The sequence below is a fragment of the Haliotis cracherodii genome, unplaced genomic scaffold (genome assembly GCF_022045235.1).
Source record: "Haliotis cracherodii isolate W230 unplaced genomic scaffold, xgHalCrac1.p SCAF_5, whole genome shotgun sequence".
NCBI classification, from domain to species: Eukaryota; Metazoa; Mollusca; class Gastropoda; order Lepetellida; family Haliotidae; genus Haliotis; species Haliotis cracherodii.
In genome coordinates this window covers 24,625,850-24,652,717 of record NW_027266308.1, presented here as the reverse complement: position 1 = coordinate 24,652,717, position 26,868 = coordinate 24,625,850, and the positions used below count along the sequence as shown (strand labels likewise).

Below are 26,868 nucleotides of genomic sequence, written 5' to 3'. Positions count from 1 at the left end.
TAATGTTTGTTTGTTTGACTCCGCACTCAGCAATATTCCAGCTATATGATGGCGGTCTGTAAATAATCGGATCTGGACCAGACAATCCAGTGATTAACATCATGAACATAAATCGATTGGGATCGATGACATGCATTAACCAAGTCAGTGAGCCTGACCACCCGATCCCGTTAGTAGCCTTTTACGGGAAGCATGGGTTCCTGAAGACCTATTATTCTACACTGGATCTTCACGGGAATCAGAGACCATATAATATTATATGGTCTCTGCGGGTATGGAATCCCCAAGGGAGCAACAGATTCATGATAAGGGGAGCTAGTTGATAAATGAGTGAGTTAGGTTTAAGGCTGCTTTCAGCAGTATTCCAGTTACATCATGGCATGTCAGCTTAATGTGGGAGGAAAGCCTGAAGTGATGCAGGTCTCCGATGTTTACCACTTTGGTGAAACCCCTGAGCACTGGTAAGGTGCTGACAAACCTAGAAACATAATGGGGAAAACGGGATTCAAACCCACCATCATAGGGTTCTGGCATGCCCAAAGTAAGTAACTCTGCACTGCGAATTGCAGCGACTGGGACACCCGTGAAGATACTTGATAACTTGATGAATACTACTAGTACAAGGAATCATTAATCAGGAGCATCAGATTCTTTATTGGTGAGGTGAAATGGGGTTTAAGGTTGTGTTCAAGATAATTGCGCTTATATAGTGACCTGCATGCACGTGTGTTTGCGTGTGTCTGCTAGTACTAGTCCGGACTAATGCTGATTTATAGTGCTAGCCCACTGAGCTACCATGCCACAGTTTAACAGTCCTTGTTTTAGCCCCTTAATGACGAGCAACAGACAAGGTAACAAGAAGTATGATCTTTTAACGTCTTTTGGTATGACGCGAACAGGGATCGAACGCACAACTTTCGCTCTGTGCAGACGCTTTACCACTAGACCATGGAGGCAGTCAGGTTCTTTATATTTTATGCAGTAGCAACCACTGGACTGGTGAACAGAGATGAGACCAGGCAGCGGCCTGACGTGAACAACAGATGCTGGAAGTAAAAACAGCTGTTTATTACAAAAGTGTAAGCATAGTACAAAATACATCCAGCAGATCTGCATACAGCAATTGCATAATCAATGCTCATAAATGCAACAATGGCATGTTGTGGAAACAAAGCTATTTATACAACCAGGATGAGGTCTGCCTCCTTCCGCTAGTGTAAAGGAATGCTTCAACAAGTGAGTGAGTTAGTTTTAACACTGCTTTTAACAATACATGTATTCCAGTTACATCGCAGTCCATCAGCTACTGTCAGGAAAGCCTCAAATGATGCAGGTCTCGGGCAATTACCACTCTGGTTACCCCCACGAGCGGTATGGTGCTGACAAACCTAGAAACATAATTTGAGATTCGAACCCATGATCTTAACTTTCTGGTGTGCCCAAGGGACTCAACTATGCACCGTGAATTGCAGCGCCTTAGATGACTGGGCCACTGTGCATCCTTCAACAAGTCAACTGAAGCTGGTTTACATGAGTTAAGATGATTGAGCACTGATCATCTTCACCAGTGAAGCTGGATATGGAGCATTTGAGTGAGTAAGTGTTGTTTTACACAACTGTCATCAACATTTGTGTTTAATCAGTCAACATGTAAATAATCAAATTTGGGTCTGGGCAACCAGTGGTTGAAAGCATGAGCAATGATCCTAGACAAGGATGACATAGTCAGGTCACACATAGTTAACACCTGATCATGATGATAACAATCATATAACTGGGTACCTACTTGCAGACTGAGTATTCACATTAATCACCACATGCCTTGGTGATATCGCAGACAATTGCATTGTAAAGGTAAGGAAAACAATAAGTGGAATTTACTTATGAATGAAAAGTTTGAAACATTGATTTTCATTTAATAGTGAATCTTGTGTCAAAAGAGAATGAAATATTCAATGAACAAGATATGGAAAATATCTTCAAGTTTTAAATAGGAACTACTATTGAAATGATAGTTGACTCCATACAAAATTGCTGATGAAAAGTAGGACCAATACCCGTCAACAAGAATTTGGGATCCAATCTGTCTAGTCCTGGGACCCATACACAAAATGATCTTGGCGCTACGACCATCGTAAGTCTGAGTTAAAGTATTGGATATTTCACAACTTTAACGGTACTGTTAAAGTATATGAGATTCGATCACCTTAGCACTACGACTGTTGTAAGTATGTGTTAAAGTATGGAATAATTGAACACCTTAGCGCTAAAATCGCTTTATGGAATGGGGTCCTGGTGTGCACTGGTGAGATTAGATCCACTAATCTTGACAAGAGACCATACTGATGTGAAGCAACACTGCAAACTATGGAGACATATGCACATTTTTCCATTTGTACTATCAGTATATCAACAGTATTGGTTAGCCTCAATGAGACGTGACATAAGCCAAACCAATATGTAGCATCCCGTCCTGTTGCGGCAGCAATAAATACCAGTCAATATTGGTTAAACAATCAGTGAAAGAGAAATAATCCAGGGTTGTATAAATGATTCACCTAAATAAAGGACATATTTGTATCAACAATCACAACCATTCACAATGGGGTGGGTGGTATTAGGGGTGAAACGATACAGCAAGGTCACGATACAATACGTATCATGATACATATCGCAATACACATGTTGGCATCAAATTGCATGGAAACTCCTTGATTAAATATTTCGGAGCATGTTCTAAAGGAAAAGCTAGCTGCAGATAGGTCTGTAGCTGCTACTTTTAGTAGTGAACTTGAAACACTAATCACAACACATTTTGAGATATTTGACTGACAAAATTGCTGGGGGGTCATTAAATAAGAAGTAAGTAATATATTTTAGCAAGTGTATCGTCTTGTATCTATACAGAAGAAAATGTATCGTGTACCATATCATTGCATGAAAACGTTACGATGCACCGGTTCACCGATTTATCATTTCACCCCTAGGTGGTATATGAGTGTGTGAGAGAGGGGGGAGGAGATTCACCGAACCAGCAGTACAGTACAAGAAGTGCAGGAAAGATATACTCAAATATATTGTAAAAAGGTTCAAAATGTACTAGTCATGAGGCTTGATTTTCAAAACTGTTGCTGGCCATTGTGAAGTTAAGGTCCACTGCAATAAAAATATACTCATCCAAGGGAGAAATGACTGCCCTTTATCACTTAGCAAAGGTTTGCTAATGTGAACTTTAGACCTCCAGTGGACATCAATATGCAGCAATATGTCCTACTGGTTTATCTGGTTCAGAATCAAAGCCATTTTTATTAGAACCAAGCACTGAATAAATATCTTAGTAAAACAACAACCCCACAACACGCAAATGTTGTCTCGCTTTCCATGAATGAAGATGTACATTGCAAGTTCAGGGTGCCATTGTACAAAACAATCTTAGCGCTAGGATGATCATAAGCCTATATTAAAGTAGTGGAGTTGCGATCACCTTAGCTCTATGATGAGTGTAAGCCTATGCTAAAGCATGGGAGTTACGATCACCTTAGCTCTATGATGAGTGTAAGCCTATGCTAAAGCATGGGAGTTACGATCACCTTAGCGCTAAGACCCCTTTGTACTACAGCATCCAGATTCTGAAACCAAGGATGTTTCATTTACAAGTGGATTACTGCCCTTCCTTCAAGGTCATACAAATCCCTTTACCATGAATCAAATGATATGTCTGTATAATATATATGAGTGTCTGAAAATACATGATGTCAACCCATAAAGAAAAATGAATTTGGATGTGAGAATGTGAAACAAACTTCAATACAAGACGCATGGAGTGCAGAGTTCCTGGAAACAGAACAGTTGGAACTGACTTTTGAACAAATGCTTTTGACAATCTTTGACATGATGTAGACACGTCATTTAATGACCAAATAATTCATGTAATGAAATATTTACCATAAGCACAGAAATCAATGCAGTCACAGAACAAAGGATGGCAAGGTTGTTGCTTTGTTTGTAACCATCACACAACATGTCTTACAAGGAACATGGATCTATTTTGACTAATAGAAGTTGTTACTACAAGCAACGTCTCCTTATGACTTCTCTGTGCCCTTCTGAGGACAACATCTTTTCCCTTCACATAGCTCTGAAGTTAAATATTAGTGATGGGACGATACCTTGGTGGATCGCAAATTTTTACTTCTCGATACAAGTACCGATCATAGTCGAACACTAAATAAAAACATTGATTCTTATCTTAAATGTTTGCATTAATGACTTAGACCAAACACTAATTAGTAGTGAAAATATTTTCATCCATTGTGCCACATTTCATACTGCCAACTGTAAATCGTCTCTTTTCCAGGTATTTGGCCATCCTGTCTATTGAAAAGATGGCTTACACAAGACAGATAAGAGCACTTGCAAGTATCATGATAGGTATCAGATCATGAGCATGATACGTATCGGATGTCACAGTAGATGTATCGTCCCATCTCTATTAAATATATGTATGGACGATCAGTTGGAAATATAATAAGAAAAAGATTATAAAATTTTATCACGACAGCTTAGGCACTGGTCATTTCTTACATGGTGGATGGGTCAGAGGCTTTTGATGCACTAATGTACTGAAAACACTGACCCTCCCCTCATGCTTGTCATATTTTTTTTTTATAACATGCCCCATGTCCTGGTACGTTTTTTCATGACCCTCCCCAAATATGTGTATTATTTTTTGGTGACCCTCCCCAGATTCTGTCGGTAACATCGCTGCAGTCAGTGTGGAAGCAGCCATTACAAGATCTTGAAATTTGAGCTTACCCCAAATGTAGTAACCCTTATAATTTTGCTTATGTCTATGTGAATGCCATCATAGTGAATTTTGAAAAGGTTTACGACTGACCATATTTCCCAGATGAATTTTTAACTTTTTGTTTGTTTGATCAGATTGGTCAGATTGCAGACAAACGGAAAATCACCCAACTTCTCCCTTACTTTTTTACTATACCAATTCCATGATAGTTGAAATGAAATAGAAATTCAAATTGACAAACAAAAGAATTTAACTGGGATAAGAGTATTCAGCATCAAGACTGTCATCACTTGTTTGTCAAAAATAATGGTCAGCCGGTCGCGAGTTCAACTTCAAGCATTGCTGTAGCCACCTGTCACAGTGGGGAGCTTTGACTGGCGGCAGCGATAGTATAGATATGCTCTGTGAAAGGGCTATCGGTGTGAGGAGCTTGCCAATCCCTACAACAAATGACTGGTCCCTTTGTATGCTCATGCAATAGCAGATTTAAATGAAGGATTTTTTCAGCCATTTCTTCATCACAGTAACTTCAAAAGGAAGCCAAACTTTCTTCAAGCTTGTTAATAAAAATACTTGATCAGACTATGTGAAATCGAAAAATAAAAGATGACACCCTGACTTATGTATAACAACACTACACATCCTACACAGAACTAATGCTGAGGTCTAAACACGAACTTGCTAGTTGATGTGCTACCAGACGGTTCCACAATCTTTATTTTACATTTCCCCATCAGTAAACACCACTACCAGACTCTGTTCCATAATCATTGTTCTATATTTCCCTAAAAACATTCAATGCCACTACCAGAGGAACTATTCCTGTCTATCAACTGTCTGATCAGTAAGAACAAAACTCTTTTAAGTGAAAATGTTTAGTGAAAGCCGCTCTTTTGATATTTCAGTATCTGAACTCTGTAATAACACTACATGGGTACAGAAGTCAGACAAGCATTTATTGTGTCTTCTTCTGAAGGCCCGTCCATTTCACTGACTCCTTGTATAACTTCTCCTGCAGCTCTTCATCCAAAGACTTGCCGGTCAGCTCACTCAAAGTGCAGTCTCTGAAAAACAGAGTAGAGTCTCGCACTGTAGAGAAAAAACTAATGTGCCCTTTGTTGCAGACAAGATTACAGTTCACTATTTTTATTCATTAAAAAACATTATTAAGCCCGTTTATTTCTGGACTAGACAGATTTCAGTTGTTCATAAATGGACAAAGTGAATTTAGGAGTATAAATTTGGTCTGGTATTGACAATGATCTGGATTAGTCAGAACCCAGGTTAGACATTCCAGTGTAAATAGTTGGTGATTTCATGAAGATTTCATGTCTATCAAAATGATGAGGTTGTCAAGGTTTCAGTCAAATTAAAAAGTGAGATTTTCTTGCTCTGTTATCATGGTTAGGAGCCTTATTGATTTCAAGATGATCTAAATTATTCACTTGATTTTCAAAATAAAAGCTTTCTTTTTTTTCACTTGTTTCATATATGTTTAGTCACAAGCCTCTGTTACAGTATGGAGATCAATGCCCAGAGTACACTTGAAACTCCATTATACAAACAATTTTATCATTTAAACATGCTAAAAGCCAGGAAATCCTAGGCATGGGTGGTGACCAACAAAGGATGATGATCAGGACAAATTTGGGATTCCAACCCATGAAAATAGGTTCCTTTTGTGCCTGGGGCACATAACTCTTCACTACTGACTGTGACACCTAAGAGAACATGGCCTCCTGTTCCCTAACAGTCTTGTATTCATATTCTTATATGTAAGTTATGTTAGTGGCAGTGGGAACTCGAATCTGTTGCTATCATGTAGGTACAGCAAGTCTCCTAGAAACTGCCCCATCCAGAGACTAAAGCAACCAAGGGCAGATAACTCAAATCACTTCCTGTCAAAATCACCACAGCAGGCAACATTTCATTTGCTGTCACCAACGTTCGCTACAAATATATTAACAGTTTCCACTGCCACTAATATTATATATGTCAATGGTGAGGTGCACTTAACTTGTGGTTATGCACCCTACATAACTTAACTAGTATACAGTGCAATACCCTGTGCACTCAAAAGAACCCACTCATCCGATGGTAGATGACCAGATGGTGGAAACACTATGCGTACATTCACCCAAAACACAAATGTCAAAACTTGTGGTGTCACCCTGGGCAAATGTGCCTCTGTTCACCCATCAGGGAATGGGTACCCAAAATGTGTTAAAAACTTCAAGCGCCCATAGGCAGCTTGGGTTGTATACTCCCCAGGGAGTTGAGAATGATAAAACTGAAATGCAAGCAGATCCACTGGTCGGGGAACAAATGAAACCACATTTGAGCAGATACTATTACGTGGATACCTGTGATATATAAATGTATTATATTAATAATAATAATAATAATAATAATAATAATAATAACTCATTCATGTCACTCAGAGAAATCTAAAACCATGTAAATATACCCCATGTCAACATGAAGAAGAACAATGTCCAAGGATTTGCGAGATGCCATTACAACGTGCTACAAAGACTACTTACTTGTAGTATTTTCCGGACACGCCATCTATAGATTTTGAGCATGCCAGAAGGAGTGTGGTTTGAGCGCCATCTGCTGGTGTCTTCATGACGAACCACACAATCGGAGAGAAGCTGACACGCAGGAAACTGTTGTTCTTGAAGGGGAGATGGCGATGTCCATTCGAGTTGACAATTCCAGGGTTGGTCACGTTCACGATTACCTTGGTGTCTGGAATATCAATAACCATTATTGATAAGTCTTAATGAACGAAAAACAATATCATACAGCACACAAATAATAGACTTCCAAATCACTCCCATAAGAAAGTATGTATTCAGAGCTCCAGATAAGCTTTACGTGTTGTGGGTATTTTACCCATGCATTTTAAAATCATTGGGTATCAGTAATTCTATCTGGGTATTCAAATCTCTGTTACCAACTAGTTTTTACACATGTGGGTATTTAAGTTAAATATTTAAAAACACTATTCATCTAGTCCCTGCAAACTGGCGTTGTGTGGGTTCGAGAGCTTTGTAGGACTGAAAAATACCACGATACTTTTTCCACAAGAAAGTGTGATGGCAAATGATCGTGATGTAACTGTCATCGTGGAGTTTGGCAAGGTTGACAGAATGCCCGTTTATAATTTCAAAATAAGTTGCTGATTTGCTAATCGAATACGCAGGGTTACTTCACAATATTTTGATGATACTCACAAGTTTTATTTTTGGAGCTTATCTGTAATGTTCGTTGCGTATTTGATACGCTTGGATTTTATTTTACTGCGTATTTCTGCATTTATGATGCATATTTTACGCAGATACACAGATACGCAGCTTACCTGGAGCTCTGTGTATTGCAGAGGTGGATCAAGGATTTTGGAAAAAGATCCCCCTTAGTTATAAACTCTGCTTATGTGAGTGAGTGAGTTGGGTTTTACACCACTTTGAACAGTATTCCAGTTATAACATGGTATGTAAGCACAATGAGGAAGAAAAGCCCAAAGTGATGCAGGTCTCAGAAGTTTACCACTTTGTTGAAATCCAGGAGCTCTTGTATGGTGCTGACAAACCTAGAAACATAATCAATGCGAACCGTGATTCGAACCTATGATCATAGATTTCTGGGATGCAACTCTGCACAGCGACTTGGCCATCTGTGCCCCAACGCTTATATCCTGCATGCAGTGAAAATGAGGGAAACAATGAATGACTGACTACACATAGACATACCATACTAGCTACCTAATCAAGCTGACATTCCTTGAGAGACTCCACTCGTTACAAAGCCCAATCCAGGAAGCATTGCTCAAGTGTCTGACAGTAAACATTAAATAATGGAGAAACTAATGTATTGTAGCTTGAAAAATGCTGATCAGGCAAAGATTTCTTTGTTGTTTAATTCTACACAAAGAAATATTCCAGCTGTCCTTCGACAGCCAGTAAATAATCAAGTCTGGTGCAAACAAATATGAATACAATGGCTCAGTATCTAAACAGAATACTGCAAACAATTCTGAATCTTAATGACCTCTCTCCTTGTATCAAAGCTTATCCAATCTACCGCGTGTTAAGCCTGCAGGTCTAGCAATGTAAACAGGTAAATGGGTACCAACTTGCCGGCCAAAACTAGTATTCAAAAGTATACATGGACCTTCCTGCAAACCAGTGTTTGACGTGAAGTGTAAACAAGTAAATTTACCTAGCTTTAAGCCAGCGATCCACATTTAGTATAAACATACCTACCTTTAAGCTAGCAGTTAATGTGTAGTGTAAAGAAGTAAACATGTACCAACCTTTAAGCCAGCAGTCCACTTGTAGGGTAAACAAGTAAACATATACCAACCTTTAAGCCAGCAGTCCACTTGTAGTGTAAAGAAGTAAACATATACCAACCTTTAAGCCAGCAGTCCACTTGTAGTGTAAAGAAGTAAACATGTACCAACCTTTAAGCCAGCAGTCCACTTGTAGGGTAAACAAGTAAACATGTACCAACCTTTAAGCCAGTAGTCCACTTGTAGGGTAAACAAGTAAACATGTACCAACCTTTAAGCCAGCGGTCCACATGTAAACAAGTAAACATGTACCAACCTTTAAGCCAGCAGTCCACTTGTAGGGTAAACAAGTAAACATGTACCAACCTTTAAGCCAGCGGTCCACATGTAAAGAAGTAAACATGTACCAACCTTTAAGCCAGCAGTCCACTTGTAGTGTAAAGAAGTAAACATATACCAACCTTTAAGCCAGCAGTCCACTTGTAGTGTAAAGAAGTAAACATATACCAACCTTTAAGCCAGCAGTCCACTTGTAGGGTAAACAAGTAAACATGTACCAACCTTTAAGCCAGTAGTCCACTAGTAGGGTAAACAAGTAAACATGTACCAACCTTTAAGCCAGCGGTCCACATGTAAAGAAGTAAACATGTACCAACCTTTAAGCCAGCAGTCCACTTGTAGTGTAAAGAAGTAAACATATACCAACCTTTAAGCCAGCAGTCCACTTGTAGGGTAAACAAGTAAACATATACCAACCTTTAAGCCAGTAGTCCACTTGTAGGGTAAACAAGTAAACATGTACCAACCTTTAAGCCAGTAGTCCACTTGTAGGGTAAACAAGTAAACATGTACCAACCTTTAAGCCAGCGGTCCACATGTAAAGAAGTAAACATGTACCAACCTTTAAGCCAGCAGTCCACTTGTAGTGTAAACAAGTAAACATGTACCAACCTTTAAGCCAGCAGTCCACTTGTAGGGTAAACAAGTAAACATGTACCAACCTTTAAGCCAGCAGTCCACTTGTAGGGTAAACAAGTAAACATGTACCAACCTTTAAGCCAGTAGTCCACTTGTAGGGTAAACAAGTAAACATGTACCAACCTTTAAGCCAGCAGTCCACTTGTAGGGTAAACAAGTAAACATGTACCAACCTTTAAGCCAGCAGTCCACTTGTAGGGTAAACAAGTAAACATATACCAACCTTTAAGCCAGCAGTCCACTTGTAGGGTAAACAAGTAAACATGTACCAACCTTTAAGCCAGCGGTCCACATGTAAAGAAATAAACATGTACCAACCTTTAAGCCAGCGGTCCACTTGTAGGGTAAACAAGTAAACATATACCAACCTTTAAGCCAGCGGTCCACATGTAAAGAAATAAACATGTACCAACCTTTAAGCCAGCGGTCCACATGTAAAGAAGTAAACATGTACCAACCTTTAAGCCAGCAGTCCACATGTAAAGAAGTAAACATGGACCTACCTTTAAGCCAGTGGTCCACGTGTTGTGTAAACAAGTAAACACGTACTAACCTTTAAGCCGTCGTGCCAAGTGTAATGAGTACAAGTTGACGGCCAGTTTACTCTGAGCATATGCTTGTCCAGGACTGTAGTCCTCTGTCATGTTGATGTCATCAAAGTTGATCTCTCCGAGGTTACTAGCAGCTGCAGAAGTGTTGACGATACGACTTGAACCGGACGCCTTCAGGACATCCAACAGTAGCTCCGTCAGCAGAAATGTACCTGAAACCAGACAGCAATGGGTGAAACCTACCAAACAAATGTTTTCTGTTGCACATAGCATTCATCTACAAACTCTAGATTACATTTCTTTACAACAACAACAACAAAAATAATAATAAACTTCTATCGCACATTACTCCATGCACAATGGTTTGCCAGCATGGTACCCATGATCATGGTAAACACCCGAGACCTGCATCTCTTCAGGCCTTCCTCTCACATCAAGCTGACATGCAGAGACAACTGGAATACTGTTCAAAGCGGCGTTAAAACCAAACAACTGACTCCAGAAACACTCCACTGGGGGCACCAGAATGGGCTTTACACATTGATGAGAATCGAACCCAGACTGTTGGTGTGACATGACATACGAACACTTCCACTACCAGATTCTCTCCTCCTCTCCTCCCCATGGAGGGCATAAGTAGAAAACAAACAGAAACTACAATATCTACCTAGATAGTTGACACCAAACTGCATCTCAAACTTCTCCTCTGTTAGAGTCTGGGGGCTCATCATCACGCCTGCATTGTTGATCAAAATGTCAAGCTTCTTTTCCTCTGTAAAAAAAACCCCATCATGTTAATTTGCAGCCAGGTAAATGAGGTACTACTTGACACAGGTTTCATTCTCACTACCGCTAAACAAAGATCTGGGGACATCCAATTACAGGTCACGTCAGACCGACCTTTGCGAACTTTGACTGAGCAATGTGATGACTGACAATAAGTCGACATTAGCCAATCAGAAGGCACCTTTCTTGGGCTGTATGGCACTAGTTTCAAACTGGTGAATATGCTTAAAAACATATTCTCGATTACAAATTTGAAAACTGAACAATAGAACATTCTGGAATGGCTAATAGATGGCCTAAATTGAATGGAATCAGTCATAAAACCTGTAACTGTTGTTCAGAATACAGTGTTATATTTTTCGAGGTTGCATGACGACTGTCACTTCCTGATCTGGTAAGCGACGCTCTGATTAGTCGGATGAAAGGTTGTTCTGATGTGACCAGTAATAGGATGTCCTCAGATCTTTGTTGAGTGGTAGCAATAGCAAGAACTAAGATCTGATTTTAATAAGACTGATCACAATCAAACTTCTGACAAATGTAAAATGCATTTGTGGTTTTATGTGTCCTATGTTAGATTTTATACCTTGAGTCCGAAGGGACGCATAAACTTAACGAGGGACACTTAAAACCATATATGTGATACTGCCACAATGAATTTATCTTGCCGACATGTTTCAATCTGCCATTGTCAAAAAATTAATTCAAATTGAAAATCAATAGAAAACAGCTGTTTCACTGAGCTGAGGTTAACAGTGTGCTGTGTCACATGACTTTCATTGACCTGTAAACAACGTACCCTTTTGGTTTGTAGCGGGCCATAACAGATCTATTCTCCCGCTTAGAAATCCACATGCAGTCAGTATTCTTTGTGATGGGGTATAAGGGATTTATTCTCATGCTCAGACATATATTTTTCTCCCAGACGGGATACGTAGTTTGTATCAAGATCGCGTGAATCAGATCTCAATGTTCTGACACAGAGGTAGGATAATGGGCTGTCAGTGGGTTGAACCAGGTTACAATGGGTCTTACCACTTACAGAGGTGAGGTAAAATGGGGTTTAACGTCACGTCCAAGATTACTGCACTTATAAAGCAATGTGCATGTACGTGTGTGTGTTTGTGTGGCTGCTTGTACTAGTCCGGACTGATGCCGATTTATAGTGCTAGCTCACTGAGATACCATGCTGAAGTTTAACATGAATACCTCACTCAGACACAGTATACTGACTCTGAGCCGACCAGTCCTTGTTTTAGCCCCTTAATGCTGAGCGCTAGACAGGGTAACAACAAGTATCATATTTTAACGTCTTTTGGTATGACACGGCTGGGGATCGAACCCCAGGGCTTCCACTCTCCGGACGCTCTACCACAAGACCAAGGAGGCGGTCTACCACTTACAGACCCCACAAGATTACAGTAAATACTACTGCTGTTAACAAAACCGTTTTATGGATATAACCATGACCCATCATAAAGAAATAATCCTCATATACATGGAACTGAATGGTAACAAATATTTAGACAGAGTTGGTTTCTCACTCTTCTTGAAAGCTTCCACAAACTCTCTGATAGACTTGAAGGAGCCCAGGTCACACTTCATGACGGTCACCTCCTGCTTGTGGAGCGTCTTCATCTCATTCGCAGCCTCCTGACCTCGAGCCTCATCCCGGCATGCTATGATCACCTTCGCACCTGCATGGACAACACAGAAACAAGCTACATTGGTATATCATCTTCACGGGGGTTCACACCGTCACTGACGTTGACATGTTAACTTACAACAATGATACCAAACAGATATGAAAAGAAGCGTGCTGATCTAGAGGTCAAATAATCAAGCAAAACAACTTGTCATTCTCGAACCCTGCTGATATAATAAAATGTGCATTCAATAAAGGTATTTTTCTGATAGCACCTTGATGTTTCTAAGCCCCTACCCATGATTAAACCATAGGTGTGGATTTATCACTATCAACAGGTAGCCAGCAGGGCTTGCTTCTTTTAAAAGTTACTGGCCCTTCTCCAAACTAACCTGCCTACAACCAAATGGTGGAGGCCACAAAGTGGCCGGACATGACGTTGCATAGCAACCTAGCAGGGCTCTGGAAATTGTAGAGAACTCCTCACCCCTAAAACTATTTTTCCTGAACTCTGAGATTAAGTCTTGGCTTCCATTTGCCTCGTTTCATGGCAATTTATGAGCAAATAAGGAAGTTGTTGTACACAACATTACAAAATGGTAACTGGTTGGCATTCTACCAAGATGATCGACCCCTGTATCAACCAAAATTGATCAAAATTATACAGTCTAAGATTTGCAATCTTGCACAACACTTCAAGTCAATCTGAGCTTGAACTTGAAATCCTTGGCATCTTTCTTCTCAAACATTCTATTTCAGACCACCTTGCAGACTTGCAGTATTATACCATACACATGAATTATAAGTTGGCCAGGTAGTGGTCACTTTTTTTAAAATGATCACGGTTAATGGTGACCATCCTGACAATGAGATAAACCAGTGAAAAATTCTGTCATAAAATTCATTCTGAAACCCACAAGTACAGGTAGGTGCTGACAGACCAAGGACCATAAGGTGACACCTACTATCAGTAGATCCTGGTACAGCTAGGGGATGCAACTCTGCACATTAGGAATGTTGGTAGCTCAGACCACTGTGGCACCACAGGAAGGTTAGGCAGTACTTGTACACTAGACATGCTCATTATGTTCAACAACACAAGGCTCATGACCCAACAGTTAGGAGTTGACCTACCTCTCCTGGCCATATATAACGCTGCAGCATTGCCGATCCCTGAGTTGCCACCAGTGATAATAACAACCTTCCCTTCCAGTTTTACTTCCTCCACAAACTGTGCGCCCCGCAACCATTGTCTGCAGATAATATGTGGATTAAGTTCATCATACACACATGAATACAGACATAATCATTCATTGCGTTATAACTACTCCATAAACAACACTAAACATTTAAACATTCCTGAGACTTGGAAGAAATGTAAGTAAAAATTCCCAAAATGGAAATAAACATTTTCCAATTCATATAGTTATAACTAGTGCTATGGCTTTGTAGAGATGACTTGTATTTCACTGATAACAGGATCAAGATAGATGAAGAGGCTTTAATGCTTACTTTAACATTATTTCATTGGATGTATTGTTAAAATATGTCTGAATTACAGAAAACATGAACTTCAAAGCAAATTCCAATTTTGAACAAAATAATGATTCTTCCCAATTTGACTGCCAAGGGCACTTAGTTTGGAATCATGGATAAATGCCTGTGTTTTGTTCATTATGATGTGTTATCAGCTTGCTCAGACTTCCACAGATATGAAACAAAATGATCACATTACAAGTGATTTTCCATCAGGAGAATTTATTAATTTTTACAGGGATAGAACTTAGAATCAGAAAAGTTGGCTTAGTTCGTATGACAAATAAGGTTAAACTTTTCAACATGTTTAAATGAAAATGACTTCTTACAGCTTGATTAAACACATACATAGGTCTTTGGGTTGGCTAGCTACAAAATTGTAGTAATGTACTACAGGAATGCATCAAGTTTACCAGGTTTACTGCCTCGACTGTGGGGAAATTTGACTTGTTCATCAGAAAATCACTGTAGAAGTGATTGGGTCAACTGTATATGATGTAGATTAAAGTGTAGCTAAGTGCTGATCATGCAACATTTTTACAAGGCTACCACACAGACCCTTATGGTAAAGAAAAAAACCACATGTTTTTCTTTTTATCATTACATAATCACGATAATTTAAGTTGCCTGATAATTGATGGTGCCTGTTTTTCAACCCTAAATGAAACCTTTCTGCCTCTGATCAGGAAAAGTGTAGTCTGTGCGCCTTGCTTAAAAAGACCTTGGAGATCCTTTTTGATAGGTATTTAATTTGTTTAACAAGATTACATTTCTACAATTTTCAAGTTGTACAATCCCACTTATAACAATATTGCGTTGTTGTTTTTCGAGTTATGGTGCAGCGTTCATTGAAAAGCAAAAACATTAATGTGCAAAACACTTTAAAAAGGAATGAATGAAATGAAACTAATAGCTGGTTTCATGGAACCATAACCAATAACATGCATAATGCATGAGCATTTGTGATCGAAATTAGAACAATGGTTCGTCAGTTTAGTCTGAATTAGAACTATACCTTGCTGCATAAAATATTCCGACAGTAACACCGATGATAATTGGCCACCAAGAGGTAAAAATCTTCTCAGGGTCAGGGAACGGCAGCTGTGGTGAAGACATGATGAAGGATCAATGAAAACACGCCCAGTAATGCACAACCGGTCCGGAACTCGTTTCGTGTAGAAAAAGGGGGAGGTCACTCTATTTTACTAATTCTCACGTTGACATGCTGAGTTCCATGTTAATTCTTCTGTGTTAGTACTTTTTTATGGTTTATTAGTTAGTTTAGCCATGTTTGCGTACATAAAATGATGGTCTACAGCGGGATCACCTTATTACTGCGGGACTATTGTCGGTAGCTTGTGTTTGATGGTGTTAATGTTGATAAACAGCCTTCTCTGCAGGATCGGTGCAACTTTGGCTTGACGGAAAGGTCAGCACGTGACAGTGAGTAAGTTCACAAGTTTATGTTATGTCCGCCAGTCAGGGAGTCACCTTTTTAACTTTCTAAAATTAAGGAAGGTGTTGCTCCTCCCATTTCCCTGTTGCTGATGACAAATTGTACACTATGTCCCATAGATCAATTTGTTTTCAAAATAATGATTAGTTTTTATGATTTTTTTCCATTGCGTCCATGTGCCACAAAAAATTTAACAATTATGCATCAGATTTGTTTGAGTGATTTAATATAACGATTTTTTTGCTTTTGCATTGACATAATGTTACTAATTTACCATCACATTTCAAACCAGGAGAGAACTTCTTATACCTGCTGACCGATATTACGATGTCTTATGAATAAAATGTGACTATTAAATTGTTCTGTAGAAGTTAATATATATGGAAAATCAACCTCCATAACAGCTATCACACAAACCAGCAATCTCCTTACCCATGGTGTGAGATTTTGCTCATAATATCAACCACTGGTTAATGTAATTGCTATAGATAAATCATAGTATTTTATATTGCCTGAAGGGATTGAACCAAACACTTTGACTGTCTTATATCAATCATGTTAATTATATTTTGTTTTGTAGACAATGGGTTCCTACAGTATGCCGAAGTATGCCGTTCCTTTAAGTGCTCTTGGTACATTCATGGGAGGAATATATCTCTTGAAGTGAGTGCAGATAGGCCAATGTGTGGGCGGCCATTCGGTAAAAAAATACAAAGTTGATAAAACAAATGATAAAGGACAAAAGTAAGCAATTATAGTCAAATGTTACCAAAAAAAATAATGTTACAAAAAAAGGTACATACAAAACAATGAACAACTCGCAAACCAAAGACTTTATATGTAAAGAAGGAACAATGTGTACTAAAGAACGTCAGTGCACAAAAAGGACACTAAACTGCTAAAGGGCAACGTTGACAATAAAGAAGGCCAATGGCACACCATTTTGTAAAACATTCCGAGTTTATATAGCTTGTTCTGCCATGTACATGATAAATGCATGCCAAATGATGTTGATTTCTTATATTCTTAACATTTTTTATGAATTAATATCGTGCTGAATATTTTTGTATCAACTTTAATCCCCTACCTGATGTGCTGTATACAGAGACTACATGGGCGGAGGGAAGTACACCGGTGAGGAGAGGTTGCCTGGACAGACCATCATCATCACTGGCGCCAACACTGGCATAGGGAAGGAAACGGCAAGAGATTTGGCCAGGAGAGGTATGTTACACTGGTCTGGATGAAGGTAATCTGAATGATGGATGGTCAGGCTGAAACGATACAGCAGGGTCATGACACGATAGATACATAGATTACGATATGAATTGTATCACAATAAGGATACCGTATTCGATGTAATAAGCACACAGGGCGCTCTCAAAATTAGAAATAGGGGGCGCTTATTGGAATTAAATTTTGGTAAAAAAACCAGAATTGAAAGATCATAAATTTTGTTGTTTGGCGAACGCAGAAAATAACCGCTGTCAATATTTTACCCCTTTAGATATATATGTCTCTTACAAATAATGCTACCTGCATGCTTGCACGTATTAACTTACATATCTATGTATTTGTGATAACTTAACTCCACCAAACGATGAGTAAAAACGATTGTCGACGCCCTTTGTTCCAAACAGGAAGTGCCGGTAATCAGCAGGTAAAGTTGAGAAATGAAATATAAACATCGGCTCTGTGTTTGTGATTTTCAAATATTACCTTATATTACTTACCTTATTTTTCGGTGAGATTGATGATGTATTTATCACGTCGCCAGTTCAACAATCAATTTATACAGCCTGTTAATAAAAATACTTCAACCACCTACCCAAGATTAATTTATAAATACAAAGATCCTAAAAAGTAGATCTAGTTTTTAATCATCATCGTTTTCAGAAGTAACCTTACTTCGCATAACAGCACTGTCACAGGCTAATTTGCTTATCATGTGACTGGACTTTTCTCTCGTTTTCATACAAACACTGAAATCGGAACAGACTGATGCTTTACATATTGTTTTGAGTAATTTTTTGCTACTAAAACTACGACTGTGAGGTGCACGATAATACATATTTATGCATCAAAGTGACCGTATCGCTACCTCTCCGTATGGCTTTGATGACACCATCAAATGAAAACTATGCAAATGGAAATAGTTCTTCGGGTTTTGAGATATTTTCTCACTGAAAGTTAACCATGACAAATGTTTTTCTTGATGTATAGACTCGTAAAAAAACGAAACAGAAGAAAACAAGATCATTGTTTATACATTGATAAATATGAGTTAGGCTGTCGCAGTATATGGTAAACCAGGTTTCATGGAAAGTGTTGAACAGAAGTTGGAAGTATTGTAGGGACATGATTTCTCCGAAATTATTATGTAAACATTCTTGAATGAAATTTTGAATAAAATTAATAAAATAGATTACAAACATAAGTCCAGATATACAATGAACACTTAAACAGAGTAAGAAAGGGGTTAACTTGCCTAATTCAATGCGGATCGAATGTTGATATTCTATTTCCAATGACGGATCATGACAGTCATATATACCACCGCCTGAAATGATACAAAGGAAAAGTCAGAGCATTTTATATACGAGAGATACATTTTTTCAGAATTTAATTGCCCACTATTAAGGGTGCGCATAACACAGGAGTGTGTATTATACTCGAATAAGAAAGTTTTGTGTACACTGATCAATCAGAAGGGGCGCTTATTGGCATTGTTCACTTGCCAATATATTAGCAAATATTAGAGCGGGGTGCTTATTACGTAGAATACAGTATTTACATCAAATTGTGTGGAAACGTCTTGATTAAAGAAATGTCAGAGCTGGTTCAAAAGGAAAAGCTAGCTGTAGAATCATTGTTTCGTAGTGACTATTTTAAGTATTAAACTTGAAATGATTATTACAACAGGTACAAGGACTGGTTGACTCGGAGTCAGTTTACTGTGTCTGAGTCGAGTATCCATGGTTTATTTCGGGATGGTATCAGTAAAACGCTATCTTTTTACTTTTGCAATATTGTTTATCTATAAAACAAGAAATGAATTGGCCTTGCCAAATTTTCTGTGAGTATGTGAGTTGGGTTAATGCTTCTTTTAACAGAATTAAAGTTTTTATCAGATATATATGTGGGAGGTAAGCCCCGAGTGATGACGGTTTGAAAACAAATTTGTCTTAGTCAATATGGATTAGTGATTAGTGTACATAAATGTATTTGTATGGCAGGAGGTCGGATCATCATGGCATGCCGGGATCTAGACAAGTGTGAGCGTGCCCGGGCGGAGATAGTGTTGGAGACGGCAAACCGCAACATCAAATGTCAGCTGCTGGACCTTGCTTCAGTCGGGTCGATCAAGGCCTTCGCAAAGGCAGTCAATCAAAGTGAGGAATAGCTTCTGTAACATCTGGTCAGTGGTTCTGCATATTCCAGTATGGCAATGTTTAGTGGGATTCTATTACATGTGACCATGTTCCATCATTTGGTGTACAGAGTTACTTCCCTTTGATGTGCCAGGATCCGCTGATGTGCAATGTCTTAGATTCGCCTTGATTATGACCCTTGGTCTGTTGCCTGCTTTCCTAAATAGTGGTACAAGTTTCTGACTTACTATCAAAAGCAGCAGTAGAGCCAATTCACTCAATCAGTTAAAAACTCCAATCTTAAATCATGAGCATTGTAATAGTCTCATTATGAACCCACTGTGTCTTGAATGTCTTGAAACAGGCCGACCACCTCTGTGGTCCAGTGGTAGAGCATCTGCCTGGAGAGCAAATGGTCAGGGTTCAAAGCCGCGTCACAGCAAAGGTGCTAAGAGATGGTACTTGTTGTTACTCTGCCTGGCACTCGGCATGAAGTGAATAAAATAAAGGATGAATTTGCTTATCAGTTGTGTGTGATATGTCTAACAAATATATTGAACTTTTTCAGATGAGAAGCGTTTGGACATTCTAATCAACAATGCTGGCATCATGAGATGTCCTAAACTCTTGACTGAAGACGGGTTTGAGATGCAGTTAGGCGTCAACCATCTAGGTATGTTTGAGATGCAGTTTGGTGTCAACCATCTAGGTGTGTTTGAGATGCATTTAGGTGTTAATAATCTAAATAGTTGTGAAAAGTTTTTAATGCAGTGACAGTAAATCATCCAAGCAGTTTTGAGATTTGTTCATTATTAACCATCCTTGTACGTCTGAGATGCAGCTCACTATAAAAAATCTAGGTAGGTTTGTGAAAGAGAGCTATAAATCATCTATATAGGTTTGAGTTAAAACTTGTCCTCCAATAAAATGCATATACTCTTTGTGTTTATCATATGATGAGTCACCAGTTTTGTTGACAATCAGGACATTTTCTGCTGACACATCTGCTGTTGGACAAGCTCAAAGCATCTGCTCCAAGTCGTATCATCAACGTATCCAGCCTGGCCCACAGCAGGGGTTGGATCAACTTTGAGGATTTGAACAGTGCAAACAGCTATGCCCCAGCTGCTGCTTATGAACAGAGCAAACTTGCCAATGTCCTGTTTACGGTGGAACTGGCAAAACGATTGAAAGGTATCACAGCCAGTCTCATGAAAATCAGATCTCAGTGCTCGCTACCACTACTCAAAGATCTTAGGACTTCTCATAATGGATCACGTCAGAACGACCTTTCGCAAATGTTGACCGACCAATGACATGACTTACAAGAAGCCAACATTAGCCAATCAGAAAGCAGTTTCCTCAAGATTTATGGCATTGATTTCAAACTGGCGACTTTCATTTCAGAGTATTTGACAAATTTCTCAATGAAATCTGAAAACCGCACAACAGAAATTTGTGGAACGTCTAATGGATGCCTGAGATTGTATGACAGTACTTGCAACGGCCTATGGAAAATCTCCTTCGTTGCAAATGATTATCTCATTGAAGGGAGAGATAGACTATGACTCGGACAGAATGCCCTGTATTAACCTTATTCAAGGTTGCATGATTAGAAAACACATTCCGACTGTCACTTTCCCAATCTGGTAAGCAATGCTCTGATTGGTTGGATAAAAGGTCATTTTGACGTGACCTGTAATGAGATGTCCTTAGATCTTTGTTTAGCTGTAGCGAGAACTAATGAGATTGGTACCACAGCCTTCTATATTGTTAAACCATCCTATTTCAAATGTTTCATGGTGACATATTTGTGTCAGGGTTAATCTTTCCCAGTTGGCCACTTTTATAAGGGGAGACACACTTGTATCTTAAAAGCATCTGTCTATCCGAGTATTACCTGAAACATGATGAGTTCTTCATACCATCGAAAAGATGTTTACCTGGTAACCAGGATCGCTGTAAGGACTGTTGGTGTTTTTTGACAGACACTGGCGTAACATGTAATGCTGTCAACCCTGGGCTTGTGAAGACGGAGATTGGCCGGCACCTGAGTGTCACCAAGTCCTACATCTCAAGCTTCCTGTTGTTCCCCTTCCTGTGGCTGATGCTGAAGACTCCACGGCAGGGAGCTCAGACAACACTGTACACTGCACTAGACCCCAGGCTGGCCACTGTCACAGGGAAATATTTCAGGTACTGTATGTCAGTACATGATTTAGTTTTACTATCAGACAATGCTGTACGCTGCACTAGACCCCAGGCTGGCCACTGTCACAGGGAAATATTTCAGGTACTGTATGTCAGTACATGATTTAGTTTTACTATCAGACAATGCTGTATGCTGTGCTAGACCCCAGGCTGGCTGCAGTCACAGGGAAATATTTCAGGTACTGTATGTCAGTACATGATTTAGTTTTACTATCAGACAATGCTGTATGCTGTGCTAGACCCCAGGCTGGCCACTGTCACAGGGAAATATTTCAGGTACTGTATGTCAGTACATGATTTAGTTTTACTATCAGACAATGCTGTATGCTGTGCTAGACCCCAGGCTGGCTGCAGTCACAGGGAAATATTTCAGGTACTGTATGTCAGTACATGATTTAGTTTTACTATCAGACAATGCTGTATGCTGTGCTAGACCCCAGGCTGGCTGCAGTCACAGGGAAATATTTCAGGTACTGTATGTCAGTACATGATTTAGTTTTACTATCAGACAATGCTGTATGCTGTGCTAGACCCCAGGCTGGCTGCAGTCACAGGGAAATATTTCAGGTACTGTATGTCAGTACATGATTTAGTTTTACTATCAGACAATGCTGTATGCTGTGCTAGACCCCAGGCTGGCTGCAGTCACTGGGAAATATTTCAGGTACTGTATGTCAGGACATTTCGTTTTACTATCAGACAACATTGTATGCTATGCTATACCCCAAGCTGGTCAAAGTCACAGGGAAATGCTCCAGGTACTGTATGTCAGTATATTTAGTTCTATTACAAGTTATATTCCTTCTATGCCCCTCGTATTGACCAATCAGATTCCACCTCTCATATCACTGGCATTTGCTTAACACAAAATGGCGGCACCCAGTCAAAAATGATCTGATCGATAATCAAGATCTATATTGTAACAAAACAAGTCTTACTCGTGAAGTGCATCAAGTCACTTGAGCACCTAGATTAAAAACATGAAAAGATTTGTAAATATCTGTTGACGCCCAGTTGGTGGTACACATGCTTTGCAAATCCTGCAGTCAACGGAAATCTGCACGTTGAGATCCATGTTGTTTACAAACCGGATGTCTAGTTGGTTGCGCGATTGTGATTGGACTATGCATAGACTTGTTAGACTCAAGAATTCCAGCCTAGTTCGGCCAGGTGGAAACTGGACCTTTGCAGCCTCTTCTGGTCCTAACTGCACAAAGTGATCTTAGTGCTAAGACTATGATAAGTGTATGTAAAAGTATATGAGTCTGATCGTCATAGCACTAAGATCACTTTGTGCAAGTGGGCCCTGGTGATCTTAAAGTCGCAGAAGAAAATTAGACAAAGTTCTTTGTTCAGTGAAAATGAGCCTTCCTCAAAAACACTGATTCCAAAATGGTAGTCCTATATTGAGCATAATGTGTTCCTGTTGCAGTGACTGTGAAGAGCAGGCCCTGTCCCAGCAGGTGGTGGATGAGGCGGTCATCAAGAGATTGTGGGCGATCAGTGAAAAATGGACTCGAATCACATGACAAACCACACCATTGAGAGTGATACTGTCTGGAGTATTGAGAACATTTTCTGGAAATTTGACTCGTGCTCTGAACCTAGACTGCAATGACAGATGAAGAGGTTGTGCACTTTCACCCTGTCATGTGTGGGGTTGTGTTTTTATGTAGATACAGTAAACTACATTTATAACGAACACGCTTATAATGAACTGATGGATATAACAAACTTTTTATTTGGTCCTGGCCATTTGCTGTATATTTCATCATATAAAATTGATGGATATAGCAAACATGGTTATAACGAAATAACAGATATAGCAACTCACCTTCTGGTCCTGTGTGTACTCTGTCGAGGATAATGTTTAAGTTTATCACAAGCTTTTAATCCCTAAGCTGAGGTTCTCACGTGTTACCGATCTGCCTATCAAAACATGCGTGGCCAAGCGCAGCTATTCAAAGCAACAATAAACAATTGAAGGCAATTATTTACACTTGCGTACTGACACCTTGTCCTCAAATTACATCCTCAATTAAAAAATAGTAACAATGACTTGGCTATAGCCTCTGAAATGGATATATTCTGTGTATAAAATTCGATGGCTGGAGTGAGGAAATCCGTCTTTCAACAAATGTTCAAAGCAAGATCGCAGAAACATGTTTTTATTTATGTTATGTATTATGAATAAACATAGTACATGTACATTGCACACTTTTGTTATTTATCAAGTAACTTGATGTGGTCACATAACTTGATCAAAGATGTCTTTCGGTCGAAATGCCTATAACAAAAACGGATAGAAGGAATTAAAACTAGTGGTCCCATTATAATCGTAGTTTACTGTATCTGGAAATGGGGGTGAATAAAGAATCAAAGAGATATCAACTTTATTTCAAATAGTTGCCGTGAGAACATGTGAACTTCAAGTCTTAGTAGTTCTCATTGGGGTTGAGGAGCACTGCTCATCCATCAGGGCCCACTTGTACAGAGCGTTGTTAGTGCTAAGATGATCGTAACTCCCATATTTTAACATAGGCTTACAATAGCCATAGTGCTAAGATTGCTTTGTGCAAGTGAGCCCAGGCGCTCGCCAGTACACTCAAAGGGAGCACAATGTAATGAACCATTTCATCTATGATCTAGTAAAGTCAGGCAAGGTGAAATGGGGTTTAACGTTAAGATTTTTGCATTTGTAACTACACGTGTGGGTGCATGCCTGCATGAGCTCTGCTTGTACTAGGTCAGATTAATGATGCTTTTAAACGAGGGTTACTTGAAACGTTCTGAGCCTCACATCGAAGGAATTGTTTAATAGTGAAATCGTATGTTACATGATGTCATAGAGGCGAAGTGGAAAATTGTTTCCTTGAGACAAGTTCGTGAAAATATGCAGGGGTCTGTGACCTTTGGAAAATGGACAAAACATGCAGTGATCATATCATTGCCAAGTAACAATTTTTGAAAAAGGTTTAGTTTCATTGACATGTGAACTATAAAGTTGTTTTGTACCCAACTGTGTAAATGTGTAAACTAAGTTATAGGAAATAGATCCTAAAGGCTCTGTAGCTCACCTATGTTTCTCTGGAATATTAGGGACGGTCTGTTGCCTGGTAGTTAAAGCGTTCGGTCGTCACGCTGAAGACCTGGGTTCGATTCCTGACATGGGTACAATGTGTGAAGCCCATTCCGGTGTCCCCCGCTGTTATATTGCTAGAATATTGCTAAAAGCGGCGTAAAACCATACTCACTCACTCACTCACTCTGGAATATTGCAATAGATCAGAAAGGTCACACACTGGTAAGGAAAAATAAGCACAAGAAGAAAACTCTACAAAACAGACATCCCCACAACCTGTTGATTACATAACACAATGATACATGCATAACTGGCATTGCAGGGGCCAACATTGCATGTTCACCATGACTGCCATCACACGGTGGGCAGCCACAGCCCTACATTTCTTTGTCAAATTTTACAGTTTGAAAATATCATCACAGCAATATGTAACATGTAATCGTTGTGCACACCTCATGATTACAGTATATAGAATGTACGGGAGAGCAGTTGCTGAGCAATGGGTGTTGATGACATTTTCGTTAGGGCAGACATTTTAAGTGGGATCAGAGCTCCGTGAGCAGATTTAAGAGACAACATTCCTGGGTTCACATACATAAAATACCAGGTTAATAAACGCTTAGGTTTCAGAGGAGATGACCAAAAAGCAGTCAAGACATGAAGGGCAGAGGTTTGGGCTGGATCAACATAAACATTCGATAAAAAATGGATTGGAATGTTATTTAGCATACCACATACTCTGCATATAAAAAGGGGACCCGTGAAGATCTGGGGTTGAATAGGTCTTCAGCAACCCATGCTTGCCTGAGACGCCACAAACGGGATCGGGTGGCCAGACTCGCTGACTTTGGTTGATGCATGTCATCATATCCCATGATGTCAGTCACTGGATTGTCTGGTCCAGACTCGATTATTTACAGACTGTCGTCATATAGTTTGAGTATTGCTGAGTGCAGCGTTAAACTACAAATAAACAAACAAACAAACAAAGCATATTATAAGAACAATGAAAGGTTTATTTCTACATCATAATAGAATGTTAGAAAATCTAGTAAACATGATAAAAAAAAATATGTACATGGTCACAAAACGAAAGCAATAAAGATGAAAAGACTTTTTTTGTGTGTGTGAATTTAACAAGGTCAGAACAAATGCCCAAGGATTTCAATAATTTCATTTTTATAGGTTCAAAGACGACTTTATTCTTAAATCTCCTCACTCTTCTCAATGATGGCCTAGTCTTCTGGGGCATGCAATTCGATGTATATAGTTGCAACCCTTCGATCGCAGTTACCCTGATTATGTTTCTGGGTTTGTTTTCATACCTGCGCTCGCGGGTTTCACCAAAGTGGTAAACGTCTGAGACCTGCATCACTTCGGGTTTTCTTCCTACATTATGCTGACACGCCGTGATATAACTGATATATTGTTCAAAGCCATGTTGAACCCAAGTCACTCACTCACTCTTCTTTAAAAATTGGCCGTTAGAGATTACTAGACGTTGGGGCTATCAAGAAGGATCCATATGGTTGGTGGACCTACGACGAGGAGGGGCACACGTCCAGTCCTAGTCTGTCTTACAGACCCTGATACAAATATATATCAAATACAGCCCATGCAAGTCTATAATGTTTGGCAAGTCTAGATTACTGCAGTATCATGAAAATGAAGAGAGTCACTGGGCTCCCTTTTATTATATTTTTATTAAGATAACTGAACAACTGTTTTTTTCTGTACGATATGTTCATTTCAGAGACTAGATGTTAGTCTAGTCCAGTCCTTGTCGAGGAGACGGTCTTGGGAATGGACAAGTCTTGCAAGAGGAAAGGGCAGGTCCCTGATACCAAAGTGGTATGCTATAGATAGTAAAGGACGTTGAAAGGAGAGGACAGAATTATGTTTGAGAAATAAGTGTATTGGTTAGGGTCTGGTAGAAAAATTGATGCAAATTGATGTAAAGACAGCTCAAGAAACATGGAGGCTATTGGAGATAAAGGTATAGAATTTGAGCTTGTGGTGGACACAAGAATATATTTATCTCACAAGTGCAGAACAAGAATATTTAAGAATTGACATAATTTATGGAGGTATTAACCTGAAAACCCAGTGTGCAAACTAAATCCGCGTAACGTATTCCGTTTTATACAT

The 26,868-nt window shown here is 39.3% G+C and overlaps 2 protein-coding genes across 3 annotated transcripts; one reads left to right on the top strand and one right to left on the bottom strand.

The window, feature by feature from the left end:
• Positions 1-1,047: 1,047 nt before the first annotated feature.
• On the bottom strand, positions 1,048-15,770 carry LOC139442715 (retinol dehydrogenase 14-like). 2 transcript variants are annotated; one of them, XR_011651700.1, is made up of 8 exons: positions 15,616-15,770; positions 14,199-14,317; positions 12,964-13,116; positions 11,301-11,405; positions 10,636-10,845; positions 7,351-7,558; positions 3,591-5,871; positions 1,048-3,537 (listed from the first exon to the last, which is right to left on the bottom strand). XR_011651700.1 is itself a non-coding variant. In XM_071223594.1 (7 exons), exons 1-7 carry the CDS (start codon positions 15,714-15,716, stop codon positions 5,763-5,765), a joined length of 1,005 nt encoding a protein of 334 aa, XP_071079695.1. In that variant the 5' UTR covers positions 15,717-15,770; the 3' UTR covers positions 1,048-5,762. The 2 variants fall into 2 exon arrangements, 1 of the variants encoding a protein (XP_071079695.1); XM_071223594.1 differs by having other exon boundaries at positions 1,048-5,871.
• Positions 15,771-15,827: 57 nt separating this feature from the next.
• Positions 15,828-23,920, top strand: LOC139442716 (retinol dehydrogenase 13-like). The gene is made up of 8 exons (XM_071223595.1): positions 15,828-16,047; positions 16,637-16,719; positions 17,162-17,280; positions 19,293-19,448; positions 19,996-20,100; positions 20,412-20,621; positions 21,416-21,623; positions 23,071-23,920. Exons 2-8 carry the CDS (start codon positions 16,640-16,642, stop codon positions 23,165-23,167), a joined length of 975 nt encoding a protein of 324 aa, XP_071079696.1. The 5' UTR covers positions 15,828-16,047; positions 16,637-16,639; the 3' UTR covers positions 23,168-23,920.
• The last annotated feature ends 2,948 nt before the right edge of the window (positions 23,921-26,868 follow it).

Excerpts from the sequence above, each read along its gene's own strand:
- LOC139442715 (XM_071223594.1), bottom strand. The coding sequence starts at position 15,716 with ATGTCTTCACCACAGCTGCCGTTCCCTGACCCTGAGAAGATTTTTACC. Across the intron at positions 11,406-12,963 it reads TGTGGAAGCTTTCAAGAAGA|AGGAAAAGAAGCTTGACATT; the intron begins GTGAGAAACCAA and ends TTTTTTTTACAG. Across the intron at positions 7,559-10,635 it reads CTTGGCACGACGGCTTAAAG|ACACCAAGGTAATCGTGAAC; the intron begins GTTAGTACGTGT and ends TTGATATTCCAG.
- LOC139442716 (XM_071223595.1), top strand. The coding sequence starts at position 16,640 with ATGGGTTCCTACAGTATGCCGAAGTATGCCGTTCCTTTAAGTGCTCTT. Across the intron at positions 20,622-21,415 it reads ACTGGCAAAACGATTGAAAG|ACACTGGCGTAACATGTAAT; the intron begins GTATCACAGCCA and ends GTTTTTTGACAG. Across the intron at positions 21,624-23,070 it reads GTCACAGGGAAATATTTCAG|TGACTGTGAAGAGCAGGCCC; the intron begins GTACTGTATGTC and ends TTCCTGTTGCAG.